Below are 19,711 nucleotides of genomic sequence, written 5' to 3'. Positions count from 1 at the left end.
TCAGTCGTTCAAGGATTAAGTTGGGGCAGTTCTCCTGGCTTTTCTTCGTAAAAGATCATTGAAAACGGAGTTAAGAATTTCAGCCTTTGCTTCACTACCCTCAGTTTCCGTGCGTGTCTTATTTACTGGGGTTTTGTGAAACATCATTTGACAATATTGTGCTGTGGTAAGTCGCTTAAGGCATCGCGCATTGCTCTCTTGACAGTCAAATGCGTTTCATTCGACATCGTTCTCTATCTATGGCTCTACACTTTGATTTTCATCTATTATACAGTAATCTCTGTTTAGAAGTTCCGTTGGGTACATTTCTATCCAAAGCGTGGATAACGATTCTTTTAAACCTGAGCCATAGTTCCTCTACATGTTCCTGTCCTGTGCTGAAAGTTTAAGTTCCTCATTGGCATATGACATAACTGATTTTTCTATCTAGTTCATTGAATATATGTATCTTTCTGCTTATTTTAGTTGTCTTTCGTACTTTGGTAATCATTGTTGTCACAACTGCAGCATGGTCACTGATACCAGATTCACTGTGGACACCCTCAAAGATGTCAGCTCTATTTGCTGACATAGATCCAATATATTTTCATCGTGTATGGGGTTCCTAACTGTCTGTTCTGAGTAGTTTTCAGAAAAGGCATTGGGTAAAGTTTTACAGTATGTCTTAATACTCCGACCTGGCAAAACTTCTTAATACTCCTACCATTAACAAAACTGTAATTTTCCCAATTATTTGTTGGATGACTGATGTCTCCACCGATGATTACAGTATGATTGGGGAACTTACGTACAAGTGGACTGCAGTTTTCTTTAAATTTTTCGTTTGCATCAGTAGATGAGTCTGTTGGGCTATAGAAGTATCCAGTTATCATTTTATGCCCACTCCTGATACTGAGTCTCTCCCAAACAGTCTCAGATGTAGCTTCAGTTTATATCTCGGTGGATTTGACTGTTTTGTCAACTGCAACAAATATACAGCCCGCTCCACACGCAACGATCTGTCTGCGCAGACATCGGCGCAGATGTCTGTACATGCAAAAGATCGCTGCAAATGTGGTGTGTTCACACGACACAAACCCCAATCTACTACTCGCCCGCCATCTGTCGGTGTAGAAAAGAAATCAGTAGCAAGCGACTACGCTCCCCGTAAACGTCAAAAATTTAATTCAGTTATTTTGAAATATAGAAATGGAGGAAGTTCTGTTGTGGTCTGTATTCGCAACTTGTACTGCAAATAACATTCAGACCAACCGCAGGAAACAGAGAAAGCGGTCAAAATGATGTACACAGCGGCTGCTAAAGCGAAAGCAGTTTTCTCACGTAAATTTACTGCGAGAGTTGCAGGGTGAACCTAACGACTGGCGAAATTATTTGCGGATGGGTGTCGAAACTTATAATTATCTCTTAAAGCTTGTAACCCCTCATATTATGTGACGAAATACTTGTATAGAGAAGGGCAATTTCTCCTCATGAACGGCTGGCGGTAACATTAAGATTCCTAGCAACAGGGAGGAGCTACAAGGATTTGGAATTTTCAACTGCAATATCGAAACAAGAGTTGAGTGAAATAATACCCGTAATTTTTCAATTAGAGCATTGTATGCTGCTGTCTTTTTGTCTCAGTCACTATATTCTTTACTTTAATCTTCCACAAACATGGGTGGTTTCTATATATTTCAATGATTTCACTTACAAACTCTCGAGCACACTGACGAGTATCAGCCATTTTAATGCCCTGTGCGCACAAATACAAACACTAGACTGAACAAACAGCTGTTTCGCGCCAGATTTGCGGCGATCTCCTGTCCACACGCTCCAACTTGTCTGCGCAGATGTGGTTTGAACCCACAGATTTGAGAGGTTTCGCTCAAACCTCCAACTCCAACTTCCAGTTTTGCACACACCTCAGGTTGGCGCAAATCTTTTGTCCATACGCAACGATCTGTCTGCGCAGATGTGATGTGCGCAGACATTTGCGCAGACAGATCGTTGCGTGTGGACGGACCTTACCACCTCCATTTCCTTATCATTTCGATATATATTAAATTTTCTCCAAAAATCTAATGCTATAAGCTGCACTATAACATAACAATCGTCCATAAGATTTCAGTTGACGCCATGTGGAAAGCTGTGCTACTACGTAGAATTTGTGGCGTCCGTGTGAACGGTGCAACTATAGAAATCCACGAGTTGCATGTGTGAACCCGGCTTAAATTCACTGCGTAGACATTGGCAGCCATGCCCATTTAGCAAGAAACTGCGCAGAGCATCATAGATATTATTTAAGTATTTATTGAAAGTAAACCACGGTGTGTTTGTTTACGTGTGGTGAGTGTAGAGTATGTGACTGGTTAATGGCCAAATTAGGTGTTGCGTATGGGCTTTGCCCACTGATTGACGAAGGTAGTTTACTTGGTGTAACAGACGATTCCCAGCCCGGCACTGTGCTTGTGACACTTGGGAGAAATATCGTTATAAGATATAAGGTACGTACTGTGAAACACAATGGTTGAGAAACCAAAGTGCTTCGAATCTATCATTGTTTTATGTTCACACTTTTCTGATGATTTAATTTTTACTCGGTAAGTCAACAGACAAATCCTTCTTACTAGGTGTTCCCTTCGAAAGAGCAATGCCGGTTTCGTATACCAAACGTAATTTGTATACCGCCACTAATGAACTCTTAATCGACTGGACTTTAAGCCCTGTCTTCCGTCCTTGACACTGTCTGTTTCGTACCTTAAACTGTCAAGCAGTTTTACGTGGGAGTGTGCTGAACTGCCTTCTTATAGTGGAAAGCAGAACTACGTTTATCGTTTGAATGGCAGTCATGTACTGTACTAAACACCAGTTTACATATTGTATGTGATACCAGTGTTAAGTGTCATATGACTCAACATTATGCAGTAATTCAGTCCCTACCAAATGTATGTTCTCAGTTTAATAACAGCCTAGTAGCCTAAAAGATGTCATTTACCGCATAGTTATGTGTGTGTGCACTTCTGTCTGTCCTGACATGGAACTAGAGATGAGTGCCTGCGAATTGTCAACAAGTGTATAACATATAGCCATGGATTAAATGCTGTCTTGTACTGTTCTGTTGTTGAACTGTGTGTGGTGTTAGAATACTATGAACTGTATACATATGAATAACATTGTACAGTTGCCATTATATGCTATATAGCTACAAACAGAAGCATCACATGCGCAAAATACATAATAGGCCTATATGAGATTGCATCTCAAAGTATATACTGGTGGTTCATGCTGTTTTCAAGACACGAAGTTTTAGTGCTGACTCAAAACAGAAATAAAAGCCAAACAAAGCTGACCCATAAAGAAGCAGAGCAGATGCTTCACGTTTTCATAGTTTATTGTGCATAGGTATGTATTTTTTCTTTAAATGATTATGCCCTTTACGTAGTGTCATTAATTTCCGTATGTGTAGATAGACTGTCACAGTAAACTTTCTGGATGTTTTGTCATCTTCATCTGTTTTAAACTGTCTAAAACCAATGTTCCACCAAACATCCTGTATCATACTTTATATGAATAGAACCACTGTCATCCATCGTTGTAACACATTACTTAAATCCATATGACAAAACCATTTGTTTTCATGTTTTGTTACTTTCATTTTACATTTTTTTTTTTTTCCAAATTAATTTTCTGTGAATTAGATAGTGACCTGTACCATTATCAAGTAGCTTTGGCTCATGTAATCAAAATGAACGACATAAAAACAAAGAAATGTGAAACAATAACAGGCAGGCAAATAAAACAGCGTTCTCAGCCAGCTACAACAGAAATGATGATGTACTGAAAGCATTAACCTCAATGTTCGTTTACGAACCTAGGGAGATATGTAATGTCAATCTTTCTTGACTACTACGTACTGTACATGACACTTATTTTGATAAATGTTAACGAGCTGCATTTGATAAATTGCTATTAGGTACAATTTTTCTGGTACTGTGCGGAAGCAAACTGAAAGAATAGGAATCATTCTATGTTAAATCAACACAGCTGACAATCTCTGATTTTTATCAAATGTGTATTCATTGCATATGAGGAGAGAATGAAAAATGGCATTTTTCAGATTTGTATTTATTTATTTACATGTCAAGTTCCATAGGACCAAATTGAGGAGCAAACCTCCAAGGTCATGGAACGTGTTAGTACATGAAATTGCAACATAAAAGTAATAACGGATAAAAGTAAAATGTTTATGAACCTGAAAAAAAGCCAGTCCATAAGTTTAAGTAAACACAATCAACAATACAACAAGAATCAGCTTAATTTTTCAAGGAATTCATCGACAGAATAGGAGGAGTGATACATGAGGAAACTCTTCAGTTTCGATTTGAAAGTGTGTGGATTACTGCTAAGATTTTTGAATTTGAGTGGTAGCTTATTGAAAATGGAGCAGCAGTACACTGCACACCATTCTGCTCAAGAGTTAAGGAAGTCCGATCCAAATACAGGTTTTGATTTGTGCCGACTATTAACTGTGTGAAAACTGCTTATTCTTGGGAATAAGCTAATATTGTGAACAAGAAGTGACAGTAAGGAATATATATATTTAGAGGCCAATGTCAAAATACCCAGAATCGTGAACAGGGATCGACAAGATGTTTGTGAATTTACACCATTTATTGCCTGAACTGCCCGTTTCTGGGCTAAAAATATCCTTTTAGATTGGGAAGAGTTGCCCCAGAATATAATACCATATGACATAAGTGAATGAAAATAAGCAAGGTAGACTAATTTTTGTGACGAACAAGCACCCACTTCAGATACCGTTGAATAGTAAAAATGGCAGCATTAAGTCTTTGAAAAAGATCCTGAAGGTGGGCTTTCCATGACAGTTTACTATCTGTCTGAACACCTAGAAATTTGAACTGTAAGTTTCACTAATCATATGCCCATTCTGTGAAATTAAAATATCAGGTTTTGTTGAATTGTGTGTTAGAAACTGTAAAAACTGAGTCTTACTGTGATTTAAAGTTAGTTTATTTTCTACAAGCGATAAACTTAGTTCATGAACGGCACTATTTGAGAATGAGCCAATTTTGCACACAACATCCTTTACTACCAAGCTTGTGTCATCAGCAAACAGAAATATTTTAGAGTTACCCGTAATACTATAGGTCATATAATTTACATAAATGAGGAACAGGAGTGGCCCCAACACTGATCCCTGGGACACCCCCCATTTGACCATACACCACTCAGACCCTACCTCACAGCCATTCTCAATATTGTGAATAATGTCCTTTTACTGTCTGTTTGCTAAAGTAAGAGGTGAACCAATTGTGAGCTACTCCCCATATTCAATAATGGTCCAACTTCTGAAGCAATATATTGTGATCAACACAATCAAACGCCTTATTTAAATAAAAAAATCTGCCTAGCGTCCGAAACCTTTTGTTTAACCCATCCCGTATCTTACATAGAAAATAAAATATAGCATTTTCAGTTGTTAAACAACTTCTAAAGCCGAACTGTACATTTGATAGCAAATCGTGTGATATAAAATGATCAATTATCCTTACATACACAGCATTTTCAATAACTTTAGCAAACACTGATGGCATAGAAATGGTCTAAAATTGTCTACGTTATCCCTTTCTCCCTTTTTATAAAGTGGTTTTACTACTGAGTACTTTACTCGTTCAGGAAACTGACCATTCCTAAAGAAAAAATTACAAATATGGCTAAATACAGGGCTAACATGTGCAGCTCATTACTGAAATATTAAATCTTCTGCTAGGCACTCCATCGTAACTGTGAGAGTCTTTAGTCTTCAGTGATTTAATTATTGACTCAGTCACCCCCTTGTCCATATCACAGAGGAATATTTCAGACATTTATCTCGGAAAGGCATTTTCCAAGAAAGTTATATGATTCCCTGTAGAAACTAAATTTTCATTTAATTCACCAGCAATGGTCAGAAAATGATTGTTAAATACTGTACATATATCTGGTTTATCAGTAGCACAAGTATGACAAAAGTAATGGCTACCCAAAGGTCTAAAAATATGCGGAAAATGTGACAAACATTGCAGACAAAAATGGCTGTAATGTCTGTACTAAAAGAAATAGAAGCATGATTCAGATAATTTTGGAGATAGCTAAGAACAAACTTTAAAAAGGTATCCAACATTACCATATTCAAAAAATGTACATAATCGAGGTTAGTAACCTTGAATAACTCGGAACATGTCACGTACAAAATTTCTTAAAAAATTTATTTGCGTCTTCGTATTACATCACAGTAAAAAATCAACTTGGGATGACATTTGGATCTGGAGATATTAATTTATTTCTTCAGTAGTATGACATAATAAATCAATAAAAACTGAATGCAAACTGCAACAGAATAACATAAAGTTCTGAAAAACATGTTAACTTTTAAAAAGATTGTGTGATAGCAATAAACAGTAAGGTAGGAATATGAACAGGCCAATAGCAAGCATTCGTAATATGCCAAGTACAAATGTTGATATGATTGGTGGCATAATGACAGACCACAAAATGTGTGATAGGCGCAGGAAAAAAATGAATCAGAAACAGGGGCTTGTGGCTGAACCTACTATGTGGAAAGATATAGGAATCACAAATCAGCGTAACTCCTCACACATATCTGTTGACCATGATGTTGATTTAGTTGAATTAACTGATAGTCTGGTATCATTGGTGAGTCACCAGTGGAAAAGAAGAGACAAAGAAAAAACATATGCAGAGAATAAGTTTGAGAAAGTGTTTGAAGTATTCCGAAATAAATACGAGAAAAAGCAGAGGGTGAAACAATTATGGAATCTGAAATCCCATTGAAGAGGTAATGAAACTGATACACCTACCTAATGTTGTGTAGGACCCCCGTGAGCACACAGAAGTGCCGCAACAAGACATGGCATGGACTCGACTAATGTCTGAAGTAGTGCTGGAGGGAACTGACACCATGAATCCTGCAGGGCTGTCCATAAATCTGTAAGAGTATGAGGGGATGGAGATCTCTTCTGAACAGAACGTTGCAAGACATCACAGATATTCTCAATAATGTTCATGTTGGGGGAGATTGGTAGCCAGCGGAAGTGTTTAAACTCAGAACAGTGTTCTTGGAGCCATTCTGAAGCAATTCTGGGCGAGTGGAGTGTCGCATTGTGTTGCTGGAATTGCCCAAATCCATTGGAATGCACAATGGACATGAATGGATGTGAATGATCAGGCAGGATGCCAACCATTATGTAAATGTCACCTGTCAGAGTCATATCTAGACGTATCAAGGATCCCATATCACCCCAACTGCACACGCCCCACACCATTACAGAGCTCCACCAGCTTGAATAGTCCCCAGCTGACATGCAGGGTCCATGGATTCGTGAGGTTGTCTCCATACCCGTACACATCCATCCGCTGTATACAATTTGAAATGAGACTAGTCTGACTAGGCAACATGTTTCCAGTCATCAACAGTCCAATGTCGGTGTTGACGCACCCAGATGAGATGTAAAGCTTTGTGTCGTGCGGTCATGAAGTACATGAGTGGGCCTTCGGCTCTGAAAGCCCATATCGATGATGTTTTGTTTAATGGTTCACACTCTGCCCCTAGCTGATGGTCCAGCATTGAAATCTACAGCAATTTGTGCAAAGGTTGCACTTCTGTCATACTGAATGATTCTCTTCAGTCATTGTTGGTCCTGTTCTTGCAGGATCTTTTACCAGCCACAGTGATGTCGAAGATTTGAGGTTTTGCCGGATTCCTGATAATCACGGTACACTCGCGAAATGGGAAAATCCCCACTTCATCACTACCTCATGCGCCAATTATGACACAATGTTCAAATTCACTTAAATCTTGATAACCTGCCATTGTAGCAGCAGGAACCGATGTACCAACTGCGCCAGACACTTGTTGTCGTATATAGGTGTTGCCAACCACAGCGCCTTATTCTGCCTGTTTACATATATCTGTATTTGAATATGCATGCCTATACCAGTTTCATTGGTGTTCAATGTATAAAACAATTGAAAGAATAATTTAGTAATAGCACTGCAAACAGTGAGAAGAACCAAATATTGATGTTTCTTCCGAAAAGTGGGAGCATCCGAATGATTGAAAATGAATTTGAAGCCTCAAACTATTTAGTAATTGGTCAAAGAATGTAGTAACTTAGGAACTCCTAATCCAAGACCTAAGTGAACATTTTGTGGACTTTCACATAGAATTTTACAACAGAGTGGATTTAAGCCGCTATGTGCCCGAGAAGAAGGATTTTGTTTGTTTCAGGGGAAGGGGTTCCAGGGTTCATAAACAAAAATGGCTAGTATAGGAAAACCTAATGATTTTTATCAGGCCATCCAGAGATAAAGCTGAAAGTAGCATTATCCAAAGTTTGTCAGTTACGACCCAAGAATGGTGTTCTGGCTGGTGCAACCAGTACCCACAGTGTGTGTGTTTGCAGTATTTATGAAAATGTGAAGCTCATGTTGGAAGGTTACAGATTGAAAGAGAGAACAGGTGATGCCAACTATCACCTTAACGCATACAAACACTGTCTTTCCGAGAGCTTTTGTAATCCTGCACAGCCAAAATGTTATATGTCAAAATGTGAGAACTGCCCAGGTGCACAATCTTTCATTATATACCCTAGAGGACTTGTTTGTTGAAAATGGAACTGATGAAATAACATACAAACTTTGGACACCTACAGACAAAACATCTCTCCAAACATGTCTGTTTTGTGGAAGGTTTCTTGGGAAACCCCATTGAAGAATTCAAAAAAGCTCCTGCAGCTTCATAGCTGTCCAACAGTCTTTTCAATCTGAAAGGGACACTTGTGACAATGAATACATTGTTGTTTCTGATTTTGCAGAGAATTATACATTTGTCGTGCAGGATGAGGTTTAAGGGGGTTCAGTGGAACAATGCACAGACCTCTATTCATCCATTTGTTGTTTAATATGACATCCAGAAACCTATGAAGTTGATCACATTTCATTTGTTAGCAAATCAGAATGGTTTAAACATGACAGTGTTGTGTGTGTTCATCTTTTACAATGCCATTGCTTAACGTATATTTTCATCAGAGTGATTTCAGTGTCTGTTGAGAGTGTCATTTCCTTGCCACATCATATGGCAGAGGACCATGTGTTGGTATTGGGGTACCACTGAGAGACTTGCTTCCCATACCAGTCTGCAGTGTATCTACACCTCTCAGATGATGACACCCAGGTAGCTTATTGAATGGTGCTCCAAGAACATTACAGCGTATCACTTTCATAATAAAACTAACAGGGAATATGATGAGGAAGCTCCTCTCTTTCAAGAGTCATTAGCACAGATTTGCACTATTCTTGGCACCCACAAGTTGCACTGTGTTATTTCCACTGGCCATAACAACATCCAAATGAATGTTTTCTCCAATTCACCATACATCAAAAATGAGTATCTAACACAGATCCAATAATACTCATACCCTGTTGATATCACTGTGTTTGCTGTATGTATGTACGAAGGTTGCTGCTGGCTTGGATGTGTTTTGAATGTTAATGAATATACCAGTGGGGTTACAAAAGCTCCCTACATCGTCATGGCCCTTCACCTTCATTGTGTACCCCAAGAAAACTGACGTCTTTACTGTGGACAAGATAGACATTTTTACAAAGGTTGATGGGAGTACAGCAACATGTCACATGTATGCTCTTTCACCAGAAGATGCTCAGAAAGTGTTATATCTTGCTTCCCAGTGTTGAGGCTTGGTAACTACTGATGATGCATTTGTCATTGCATGTGGTTGTGATATTTGGATGTTTTTTTCCATGCATATCATACATTTGTCTAGGATGGTTGTATCATGTTTTGTGTCATTGCAGAGATCGTGCTGTTACCTTGCGTATTACAAATACTTGCAATTGGGCTGTTCATATTGCTGCCGTACTGTGCATTGCTATTACACCATCTTTGAAAAGTTAACATGTTTTTCGGTACTTATGACATTTTGTTTCAGTTTGCATTAAATTTCTGTCGCTTTATTATGTCACATAGCTTTAGATATTAACTCACATCTCCTAATCCAGATGACATCCCAACTTGATTTTTCACTATGTTTTGTGTAACAATGAAGAAGCAAATATATCTTTCTCAGAAATTTTGAAGGTGATACGTTTTGAGATATTCAAGGTCACTGACCGTAACTATGTGGATTGTTTGAACATGGCCAAGTTGTATATCATTTGCAGTCTTTTCTTAGCCATTTCCAAAATTATGTGATCCATAAAAATTACAGTCATTTTAGTGAGCAGTGTTTTTCGAATTTTGCACACATTTTTAGAACTTTGGGTGCTCATTCCTTTGTCATACTCATGCTACAGTTCTGAAATTGGGCATTTTTCATTCTCTTCTCATGTGCAGTGGACACCAAATTTAATGAAAATTGGAGATGGTCAAGTTGGCAGCTGGGTTGACTTGACATGGAATGACTCCTCTTCTTTCGATTTATTTGGCCTCCCAGTGCCAGAAAAAATTATACTTAATAGTAATTTATCAAAGGTAGGTCCTTAACATTTGTCAAAACAGACATTGTATACATTAGCAACAGGCTATTGGTAAAAACTGATTGATATACACTCCTGGAAATTGAAATAAGAACACCGTGAATTCATTGTCCCAGGAAGGGGAAACTTTATTGACACATTCCTGCGGTCAGATACATCACATGATCACACTGACAGAACCACAGGCACATAGACACAGGCAACAGAACATGCACAATGTCGGCACTAGTACAGTGTATATCCACCTTTCGCAGCAATGCAGGCTGCTATTCTCCCATGGAGACGATCGTAGAGATGCTGGATGTAGTCCTGTGGAACGGCTTGCCATGCCATTTCCACCTGGCGCCTCAGTTGGACCAGCGTTCGTGCTGGACGTGCAGACCGCGTGAGACGACGCTTCATCCAGTCCCAAACATGCTCAATGGGGGACAGATCCGGAGATCTTGCTGGCCAGGGTAGTTGACTTACACCTTCTAGAGCACGTTGGGTAGCACGGGATACATGCGGACGTGCATTGTCCTGTTGGAACAGCAAGTTCCCTTGCCGGTCTAGGAATGGTAGAACGATGGGTTCGATGACGGTTTGGATGTACCGTGCACTATTCAGTGTCCCCTCGACGATCACCAGTGGTGTACGGCCAGTGTAGGAGATCGCTCCCCACACCATGATGCCGGGTGTTGGCCCTGTGTGCCTCGGTCGTATGCAGTCCTGATTGTGGCGCTCACCTGCACGGCGCCAAACACGCATACGACCATCATTGGCACCAAGGCAGAAGCGACTCTCATCGCTGAAGACGACACGTCTCCATTCGTCCCTCCATTCACGCCTGTCGCGACACCACTGGAGGCGGGCTGCACGATGTTGGGGCGTGAGCGGAAGACAGCCTAACGGTGTGCGGGACCGTAGCCCAGCTTCATGGAGACGGTTGCGAATGGTCCTCGCCGATACCCCAGGAGCAACAGTGTCCCTAATTTGCCGGGAAGTGGCGGTGCGGTCCCCTACGGCACTGCGTAGGATCCTACGGTCTTGGCGTGCATCCGTGCGTCGCTGCGGTCCGGTCCCAGGTCGGCGGGCACGTGCACCTTCCGCCGACCACTGGCAACAACATCAATGTACTGTGGAGACCTCACGCCCCACGTGTTGAGCAATTCGGCGGTACGTCCACCCGGCCTCCCGCATGCCCACTATACGCCCTCGCTCAAAGTCCGTCAACTGCACATACGGTTCACGTCCACGCTGTCGCGGCATGCTACCAGTGTTAAAGACTGCGATGGAGCTCCGTATGCCACGGCAAACTGGCTGACACTGACGGCGGCGATGCACAAATGCTGCGAAGCTAGCGCCATTCGACGGCCAACAGCGCGGTTCCTGGTGTGTCCGCTGTGCCGTGCGTGTGATCATTGCTTGTACAGCCCTCTCGCAGTGTCCGGAGCAAGTATGGTGGGTCTGACACACTGGTGTCAATGTGTTTTTTTTTCCATTTCCAGGAGTGTATATCTCTCTAGGTTCCTACAGAAAAGTTTTTTTCGTGTCTGTGATGGTGTTGTCAACAGAGTATTAAAATGTTATGCTGCCATGATGGTACCACTCTTTAACTTCATTTACAGTCAGTTAACCACACAAGGCTGCATTCCAGAATTTTTCGTAGTAATCATTTAAAGAATGCAGACCTTGTTAACGACCTCTCATTTTGGTTTATATGTAAAGGATTCTGTACACATATGAAGCTGTATACAACCCGACAAACAAAATTCTGACTGGAGTTAAACCATGGTGATGGGTGGTTCTCTTACATCCGAAGACTCGTTTGATGCTGCTCTCCACGCTATTCTGGTGGTTTCAGTTGACTGAGACTGCAGTCGTGTGTGTGAGCAGCATGTGTGCGTGCGCGTGCGTGCGTGCATGCACTTTTGTCTGTCTATTGCTGATGAAGGTCTTCATGGCCGAAAGCTATAATTATGAGAGTCTTTTTGTTGTGCCTATCTGCGACTCAGCATCTCCGCTATATGGTGAGTTGCAACTTTCCTTCTCATAATAAAGATAGGTTTGTTTTTCTGCAACCTATCTTCTAAGATAAGTTGAAGGGTCAGTATTGCCTTTCGTTTTCCTACAATTCACCAGAATCCATTTTACCAATTTTCTGTTCTTCTGTCAATAATTTGCCAGTGTTTTGCAAACATGACTTATTTAGTTCATAGTTTGGTAATACTCACACCTATCTGCACCAGCCTTCTTACATACTTCTTGAAGTGGCGGGTTGTTTCACTTGCCTTACATGTCTTTCATACCAGGTGGAACAGTTTTGTTGTGGCATATTCTTCCAAGGATCTCAGTAATTGTCAGGGAATGTCATCTGTTCCAGGGGCATTGTTACAGTTTAGGTCTTTCAGTGCTCTGTCAGTTTCTTTTCACAGTATCATATCCCCTACCTCATATTCATTGAATTCCTCCTCCTTTTGTATAATACTGTTTTCAGGTTCTTTTCATATTCCACAGCCCTTTCATATATTTCTTCCATCTTTCAGCTCCCCCTTCTTTGCTTATACTCTGATTAAAATTACTTTGTGATTGACAGATTGCAGTGGTGGGGGCAGTGGTGCCAGTGTGCAGCCGACTATGCTTTACAAAGTGCTGCATGTACCTATAAAATAGCCAAAACAGCGATCATGTGGTGATAGAGAAAGAGCTACGATTGGCTGGCAGTTGTCCCCTACCAGTTATCTGTCTGAAACATCAATCAGAAACTAATTTCAATCAGAGTATAGTACTGGCTTGCTATCGGACCTCTTGATATTCATGCAGCTGCTTCTCTTTTCTCCAAAGATCTCTCTGATGTTCCTATAGGTGGCATTTAACTTTCCCATAGTCATGCATGCTGCTACAGCCTTCTTACATTTCTCCCCTAGCTGTTATTACTTTCCCAAATTACTTTTTCTGTCAAGCTCATTTTTTGTGGCTTCATTTGTTGCATTTTTATATTTTCTCCTTTTCTCTTGGTACATTATATGAATTTCAATGGCTATTGGTTTTGTAGGCCTTAATAGGCCAGTTCAGAGCAAACAATATTAGTCTTAATACCATACTCAGACAGTGCAGTTTCAAATAAGTAAAAATTTCATTCATTATGTTCCACACATTCCATAATCAAGAAGAACCTCCAGGAGTGTAGGAACTAGGCAAGATACACACTAATGCAGAGAATCAGGTAATAGAAACCTTATTAACAATGAACTATTCACTGGACTGACATTTTGACTATGATTAAGTTCCTACTGTTGTTTGGTCCTATTGCAAGTACGTAAAGCTCTTTGTTTGTGGAGAAGGTATGCATCTCGGACCAGGAATCAGTATACAGTATGTGGGATTGCTGGTGGTACAGCTTGTGGCATTCTATCCGGAGGAGTTCTCTTATGTGAGAATTCGAGGCTGGCCATTCGAGAGGTTGTGTTGGTGACATATTATTGTTGCTATCTGTTGTTTTTTCATGTAGAAGATGTGAATTCTTTTTTATTTGGGTATTGTGTTCAGGATGAGTAGTAGTTGATGGGTTGGTGTGGTTTAGGGGAGGTTGGGTTTGGGAAGAACATGTTGCGTTTATGGTTTTTGGTGGACTGTTCTGCAGTTGTGTTGTTGAATCGTCTCTAGGAACATAATGACACTGGCTATTTGAGCAATTTGCCAGCTGGTTGATGGTCATGCTGTGTTTTATAGGATGTATGGAGTCCAGAGATGATGGAGCACACCATTCTCTACCCAGAAATCCAAGGTTTGCGAGTATTGAATAAATAACATCTTCAGTCTCAGCATGAACCCTAACTTAATCTTATTATTGCACATGTAGGTAACACCTTTTTGATGATATAGAGTACAGTGATTACCTCTTAAAAAGCCTCCTTATAAGAGTCCCACAATGGAAACCATTGTATCACTGTTTCTATATCTGGAAGCTAGCATGATCAGCAAAACCTACTGCAATTCACAATCCCTCCCAAAACTTGTCATCTTACTCCATCATCCTTTTCAGCTCTATAAAGCTTTTTCATGTTTTCTGAAACCCACAAACATTGGCATCAAATGTAATTTAGTTTGGTTAGTAACTTGAGTGCAGCTCTGTACTGATGGATAATCATCTGCAGTTTATTATCCGCTATGTCATCTCCACCATTAAGCATCTCCAGTGACTTATCCTACCTCTCCATATCCATTGTGCTACCCTCCTGGATTTATACTTGCTGTAAAGAATACTACAACCTGTACTCCAACCTGTCCCATACCCATGACCATGTTGGCATTGACTCCCAATATTATGCTGCCTCTTAGCCTACCAGCACCCGGTGTGTCAGGATGGATGTAAGATTACAGCAATACAGATGTGATTTACTATTCCAGATCAGATTTTCAAATACACTGTGGCACATCTGTGATTATTCACCAATCTGTTTTCGAGTGGTGTGACATAATCCTTTCTATCAAACCAACAGTTTTGGCCACCTGTCTGGTTCTGATTATCTGGTGAAAGCTTTTGCAAACTGGTTCTTTGCTAATTTCTCCAGAACCTTAAACAGCTACTAACAAATCCATTTAATTTGGTGCTCCGTAGTAACCTCAACCCTCATTGGACTTGCCAACCACCACAAGTGCTCCCAGTTCATCTGTTACTTCTCCTACCACACCAAGGAGTGGTTGCACTGTAGTCTGAGTATTTACATATTTACTACATACTGACTTTGCTATAATTAAAGTATTATTTGCCAAATGGTTAAGGTAGTGAAACAAGTGGTGCCGTATTTCCAACCACAAAAACAATTTTTGGCGAGCTATTCTTAAAAAGAATCAAACATTTTCAGTTTGGTGTATGAAATGTTACAGATTTGTATGGCTACAGCTAATAGTTATTGTACCTAAGTGTTTACAAACATTGTTTACATTTTCCCATATAAATTAATCGCAGATTAGTTCGACCAACAGTGAATGAGTAAGGATATAACTAGTACTAGTGCACCTTGCCACTTCACCTTACAGGTACATTTAAAGCAGCAAAAAGTTTCAAAAACATTTTCCTTCAGTTAGTCACTACTGGTGCTTCTTTTGACAGACATATGTTTATTTCCTTCCCAGGCATCAGTATACGACTGGCAAGCAGAAATCACATTGCAGGCAGTCAGTTGCAGTGGTTTACTGGAAACATTTTCTTTGAGATGAGTCTTTGCTCTGATTGAAGATGGATTTTCGAGTAGAGATGCCGGCTGGAGGTGTGGTGTAACATTTATGTTTGTAGAGACATAGTGAAGGAATTATGTTGAAAGAGGCACTACCAATAGAGTTCTTGCCACAGACAGGAACAGGTTGAGCACACAACAGAGAACAGAGTGTTTGTGGATAACAGATGACAGCTTTCCTTCCTAAACGCAAAGCATTTGCGGCAAGAGACCAACTTCCCCAGTTCCAATGACTTAGTTTGCTGAAGGCTGAGGGAAGCTGGACTACGTCTGCAGAGATCAGTCGTGGAACAGGAAGTTAGCTAGGAAAATGTGTATACCAGATGGCATTCGCAGAGGTGCATCTGACCACAGTACTGATGAGAAGGTAATATCCACGAACAGCAATGATTGAAGTGTGGTTTATAGACTGCAAGGGCCCCAACATTGTAAAGAATATGTAGCAATGACAAAACAAAGTGGGCAGCTATTAATTTCCTAATGGGATTTGATTTCTGCGAGAGGAGCAGAAGTACTTCACAGATTTGAGGGAACTCTTGATAGCAGGTAGCACAGTAACATGTTGAAGAATGTTATGCTGCCTTGTGTGTGAATGCTGTACAGTGAAAGAAAATTGACATTATTGGAAGATTGTTCTCCAATGTATAAGTCTGCATTCTGATTGAAGTAACATTTTTTTTTTCTTACTTGTTCTTTTTCTCAGTTTATTGTCATTTAGAGCCAGTGGAAGATCACTTGGTGATGGAAAGATATCGAACCTAATATTATAAAATATGAGCTAGTTTTCCTTTTTAATTGAAATAATTCTCCCCCCCCCCTCCCCTCTGCATATCTGCACCCGCCTCCCACCTCTGCACTCCCCCCTCCCCCACCTCTGCACTCCTACCCACTTGGACCTTGCTGAGATGGGGGATGGCTTGAATGCCTCAGTGATACATACAGCTGTATTGTAAGTGCAACACAGTGTATGAGTGTCTGTAGAGAGGTCAGGCAAACTTGTGGTTCCTGAAGGGGGCAGCAGCCTTTTTGGTAGTTTCAGGACAACAGTCTGGATGATTCATTAATCCGGCCTGGTATATCAAGTAACGTGACCTTGCTGTACTGATGCTGCAAACGGCGAGAGCAAGGGAAAACTACAGCTTTTATTTTTCCTGAGACTATGGTTAAAAGATGATGGGATCCTCTTGAGTAAAATAGTCCAGAGGTAAAATAGTTACCCATTCAGATTATCAGGTGCCACTTTCTAAGGAGAATTTTGTCATCAGGAAAAACAAAACTGGCTTTCTGTGGGCCAAAGTGTGGAAATCATATCCATTAATTGGGCAGGTGGGTCAGAGAACTTAAAAAGGTAATGGATAGGTTGACATTAGACGTATTGGGAATTATTGAAATTCAGTGGCAGAATGAACAAGACTTCTGACCAGGTGAGTGCAGGGTTATAAACACAGAATCAAATAGTGGTAATAAAGGAAGAATAAAGGAATGCAGCTGAGCTATTATGAACAGCATGTTGTTGTTGTTGTTGCTGCTGCTGCTGCTGCTGTTGTGGTAGCTGTGGTGGTCTGCTGTCCAAATTTTGGTTTGATGCAGTTCTCCATATTATTTTATCCTGTGCAAGCCTACTTATCTCCAGATAGCTATTGGAGTCTACACCCTTCTGAATCTGCTTACTGTATTCATCTCTTGGTCTCCCTCTCCAATTTTTCCTCCTGCACTTCTCTCCAATACTAGCCGGCCACAGTGGCCGAGCAGTTCTAGGCGCTTCCGTCTGTAACTGCGCGACTGTTACGGTCGCAGATTCGAATCCTGCCTCAGGCATGGATGTGTGTGATGTCCTTAGGTTGGTTAGGTTTAAGTAGTTCTAAGCTCTAGGGGACTGATAACGTCAGATGTTAAGTCCCATAGTTAGAGGTCTGTGCGGATACGAAAAGTGCAACCCGCATCCGCAAGGTCCTAATCCGCAACCGCATCTGCAGCAATTAATCCGCATCCGCATATATTTAAGTTTTGAATGAGTGATAGTAATAGACAGTAGTACTTAGAATTATGGTATGTAATGACTTAGTTATTGTTAAGGTGCCATTTCTGCGACAACTTAACTACTTTTGACTTCTTAAATCACAGGAAATGCTCTATACCTACTCTAAAGCAGACCATTCAAAACAGGAAAGCATTGGCGCTCCGGAGCACACGCAGTAGCGGCTCGGATCTCGTGAGATTTGAAACGCTATTTAAAAAAATAAAATTCAATGTAATAGTATTAAATGATGAAAATACGTGTATAGAAACAATTATATTTCGCTGCTCTTGTGCTAAGGCAGCTGAAAATGACGATGGTTTTAAACTGTTACTAGCACATTGCATCATTTACCGACAGTTTTTTTGTACTCACTGCTTGGATGTGTCAAATTTTGAAGCCATTCATGTCAACTGATGATTATATTATAGCTTACGCGTTCAGTCCTCGTCATTTCCAGGTGAAAATATTTACGGTATTAGGCCTACACTGCACGCACCTGTGGAGAAGTTAAACTGCCAGCAATAATTGACGTTGTCTGTAAGAAATAACTCGTCTTCTGAAGAGTGACAACAAAATCAGTGGTTATAGAAATTAAGGAGTCGATTTAGCTCTAGCTAAAAATACGATTGAAATCTCGAACCTCACCTTTTGGCTGATTTATTGAATTAAGACCTAGCGATAAATGAAATGTCTGTTTCATTCTCAACTAAACAAAGTTTTTCACACTTTAAAACATCCTCAACATTGGTCTAAATTACTAAGACAAAATTTGCAGTAGATTTCGCAGTTAATACTTTCAATGTTAAAAAATAATTTTTTTTTCAGAGTTTTTTGGAACTGCAAACGATTTCAAGATGTCTATATAAAAATCACTGTCCCATAACTTCAAATGTTAGGCACTGTTCCCTGTTAAGCAGTACAGAGTTACAGTTAAAATGTTCAATTTTGTTACGAATTTCAGCCCTTATCTTTACTAATTGGCTGGTAAATTAAAAGACACATTATTATTTTGGATGATTTGAATATTTTGTAAATTTTCAATGTGATCAGAATAATCTTTCACGGGCTATCGCAGTCACAGCTTGTTGGTGGTCGTGAGCCATAGTTTGAAGTCCCACTTGTAATTAATTACAAGGCCCGCTGTGCCACCGCTCCGGCCGGGCTGTTTCACTGTTCACAAAGAGCGACAATGCTCGGCCGCTGCAAATGTTACTGTAGTGCACGCTAAAATTTTGGTAGGCTCTTATGAGATCATCATTACCTAGTTTAATAATATTGACGTGTTAGCTGTTGAATGTTCTTGTTGCGAAGAGTAAAAACTTAAAATTGAGCTCTTTAATATGAAAATTACAACAAAACAAATTGCTTGATAAATATTTCCTTCTTTTACGTAATGCTACTTAAATGTTCTTGTTGGGAATAGTAAAAATACTAAAAATATGTCGAGGAAATCCTTTACTATAAATATTACAATAAAAACTCACAGGCTTCAGATAAAATATTTTCATCTTCTGCTTGCTTCTGATTCAAATTCTGTAAAAGAAAGAATCAGATGAAAAAAAATTGTAACTAATTCAGATAAGCCCAAAAAATACAGTGAAGTAAGAGAAGCTGTACAAGTACCTTTTTACTTTGGAAAATTACTATGTAGGAACATGATGTCATCAATCGTCTGTGGCTTCAAAGACTTGCATCGGTCGTGCATTATTTGTCCCGCAGTAGAGAAGCTTCTCTCAGATGGCGCACTGGACGCTGGAATGCAGTGCACGAAGTATGCAAGTTCGGAAAGACATGGATAGATGTTTTCACGCCAATGCCAACAAGCTATCAGGTCGATGGCTTCTGAAAATTGGACTTTATCAATCGTATATCTGAGAATTTCATCTGACGCAAAGTCAGGATCTCTTGTCGA

At 40.1% G+C, this 19,711-nt stretch overlaps 1 protein-coding gene across 1 annotated transcript in view; it reads left to right on the top strand.

The window, feature by feature from the left end:
* Nucleotides 1–2,273: 2,273 nt before the first annotated feature.
* Nucleotides 2,274–19,711, top strand: part of LOC126229545 (nucleolar protein 11-like) — an 88,632-nt gene continuing 71,194 nt past the window's right edge. The window contains exon 1 of the mRNA XM_049942310.1: nucleotides 2,274–2,486. Coding sequence (XP_049798267.1) covers nucleotides 2,355–2,486 — 132 coding nt within the window. The 5' untranslated portion in view covers nucleotides 2,274–2,354. The remainder of the gene's footprint in view (nucleotides 2,487–19,711) is intronic.

This window comes from Schistocerca nitens, unplaced genomic scaffold (genome assembly GCF_023898315.1).
Source record: "Schistocerca nitens isolate TAMUIC-IGC-003100 unplaced genomic scaffold, iqSchNite1.1 HiC_scaffold_375, whole genome shotgun sequence".
Classification (NCBI taxonomy): domain Eukaryota; kingdom Metazoa; phylum Arthropoda; class Insecta; order Orthoptera; family Acrididae; genus Schistocerca; species Schistocerca nitens.
The sequence above is the reverse complement of the archived record's forward strand: the minus strand, read 5'-3'. Positions and strand labels throughout refer to the sequence as shown.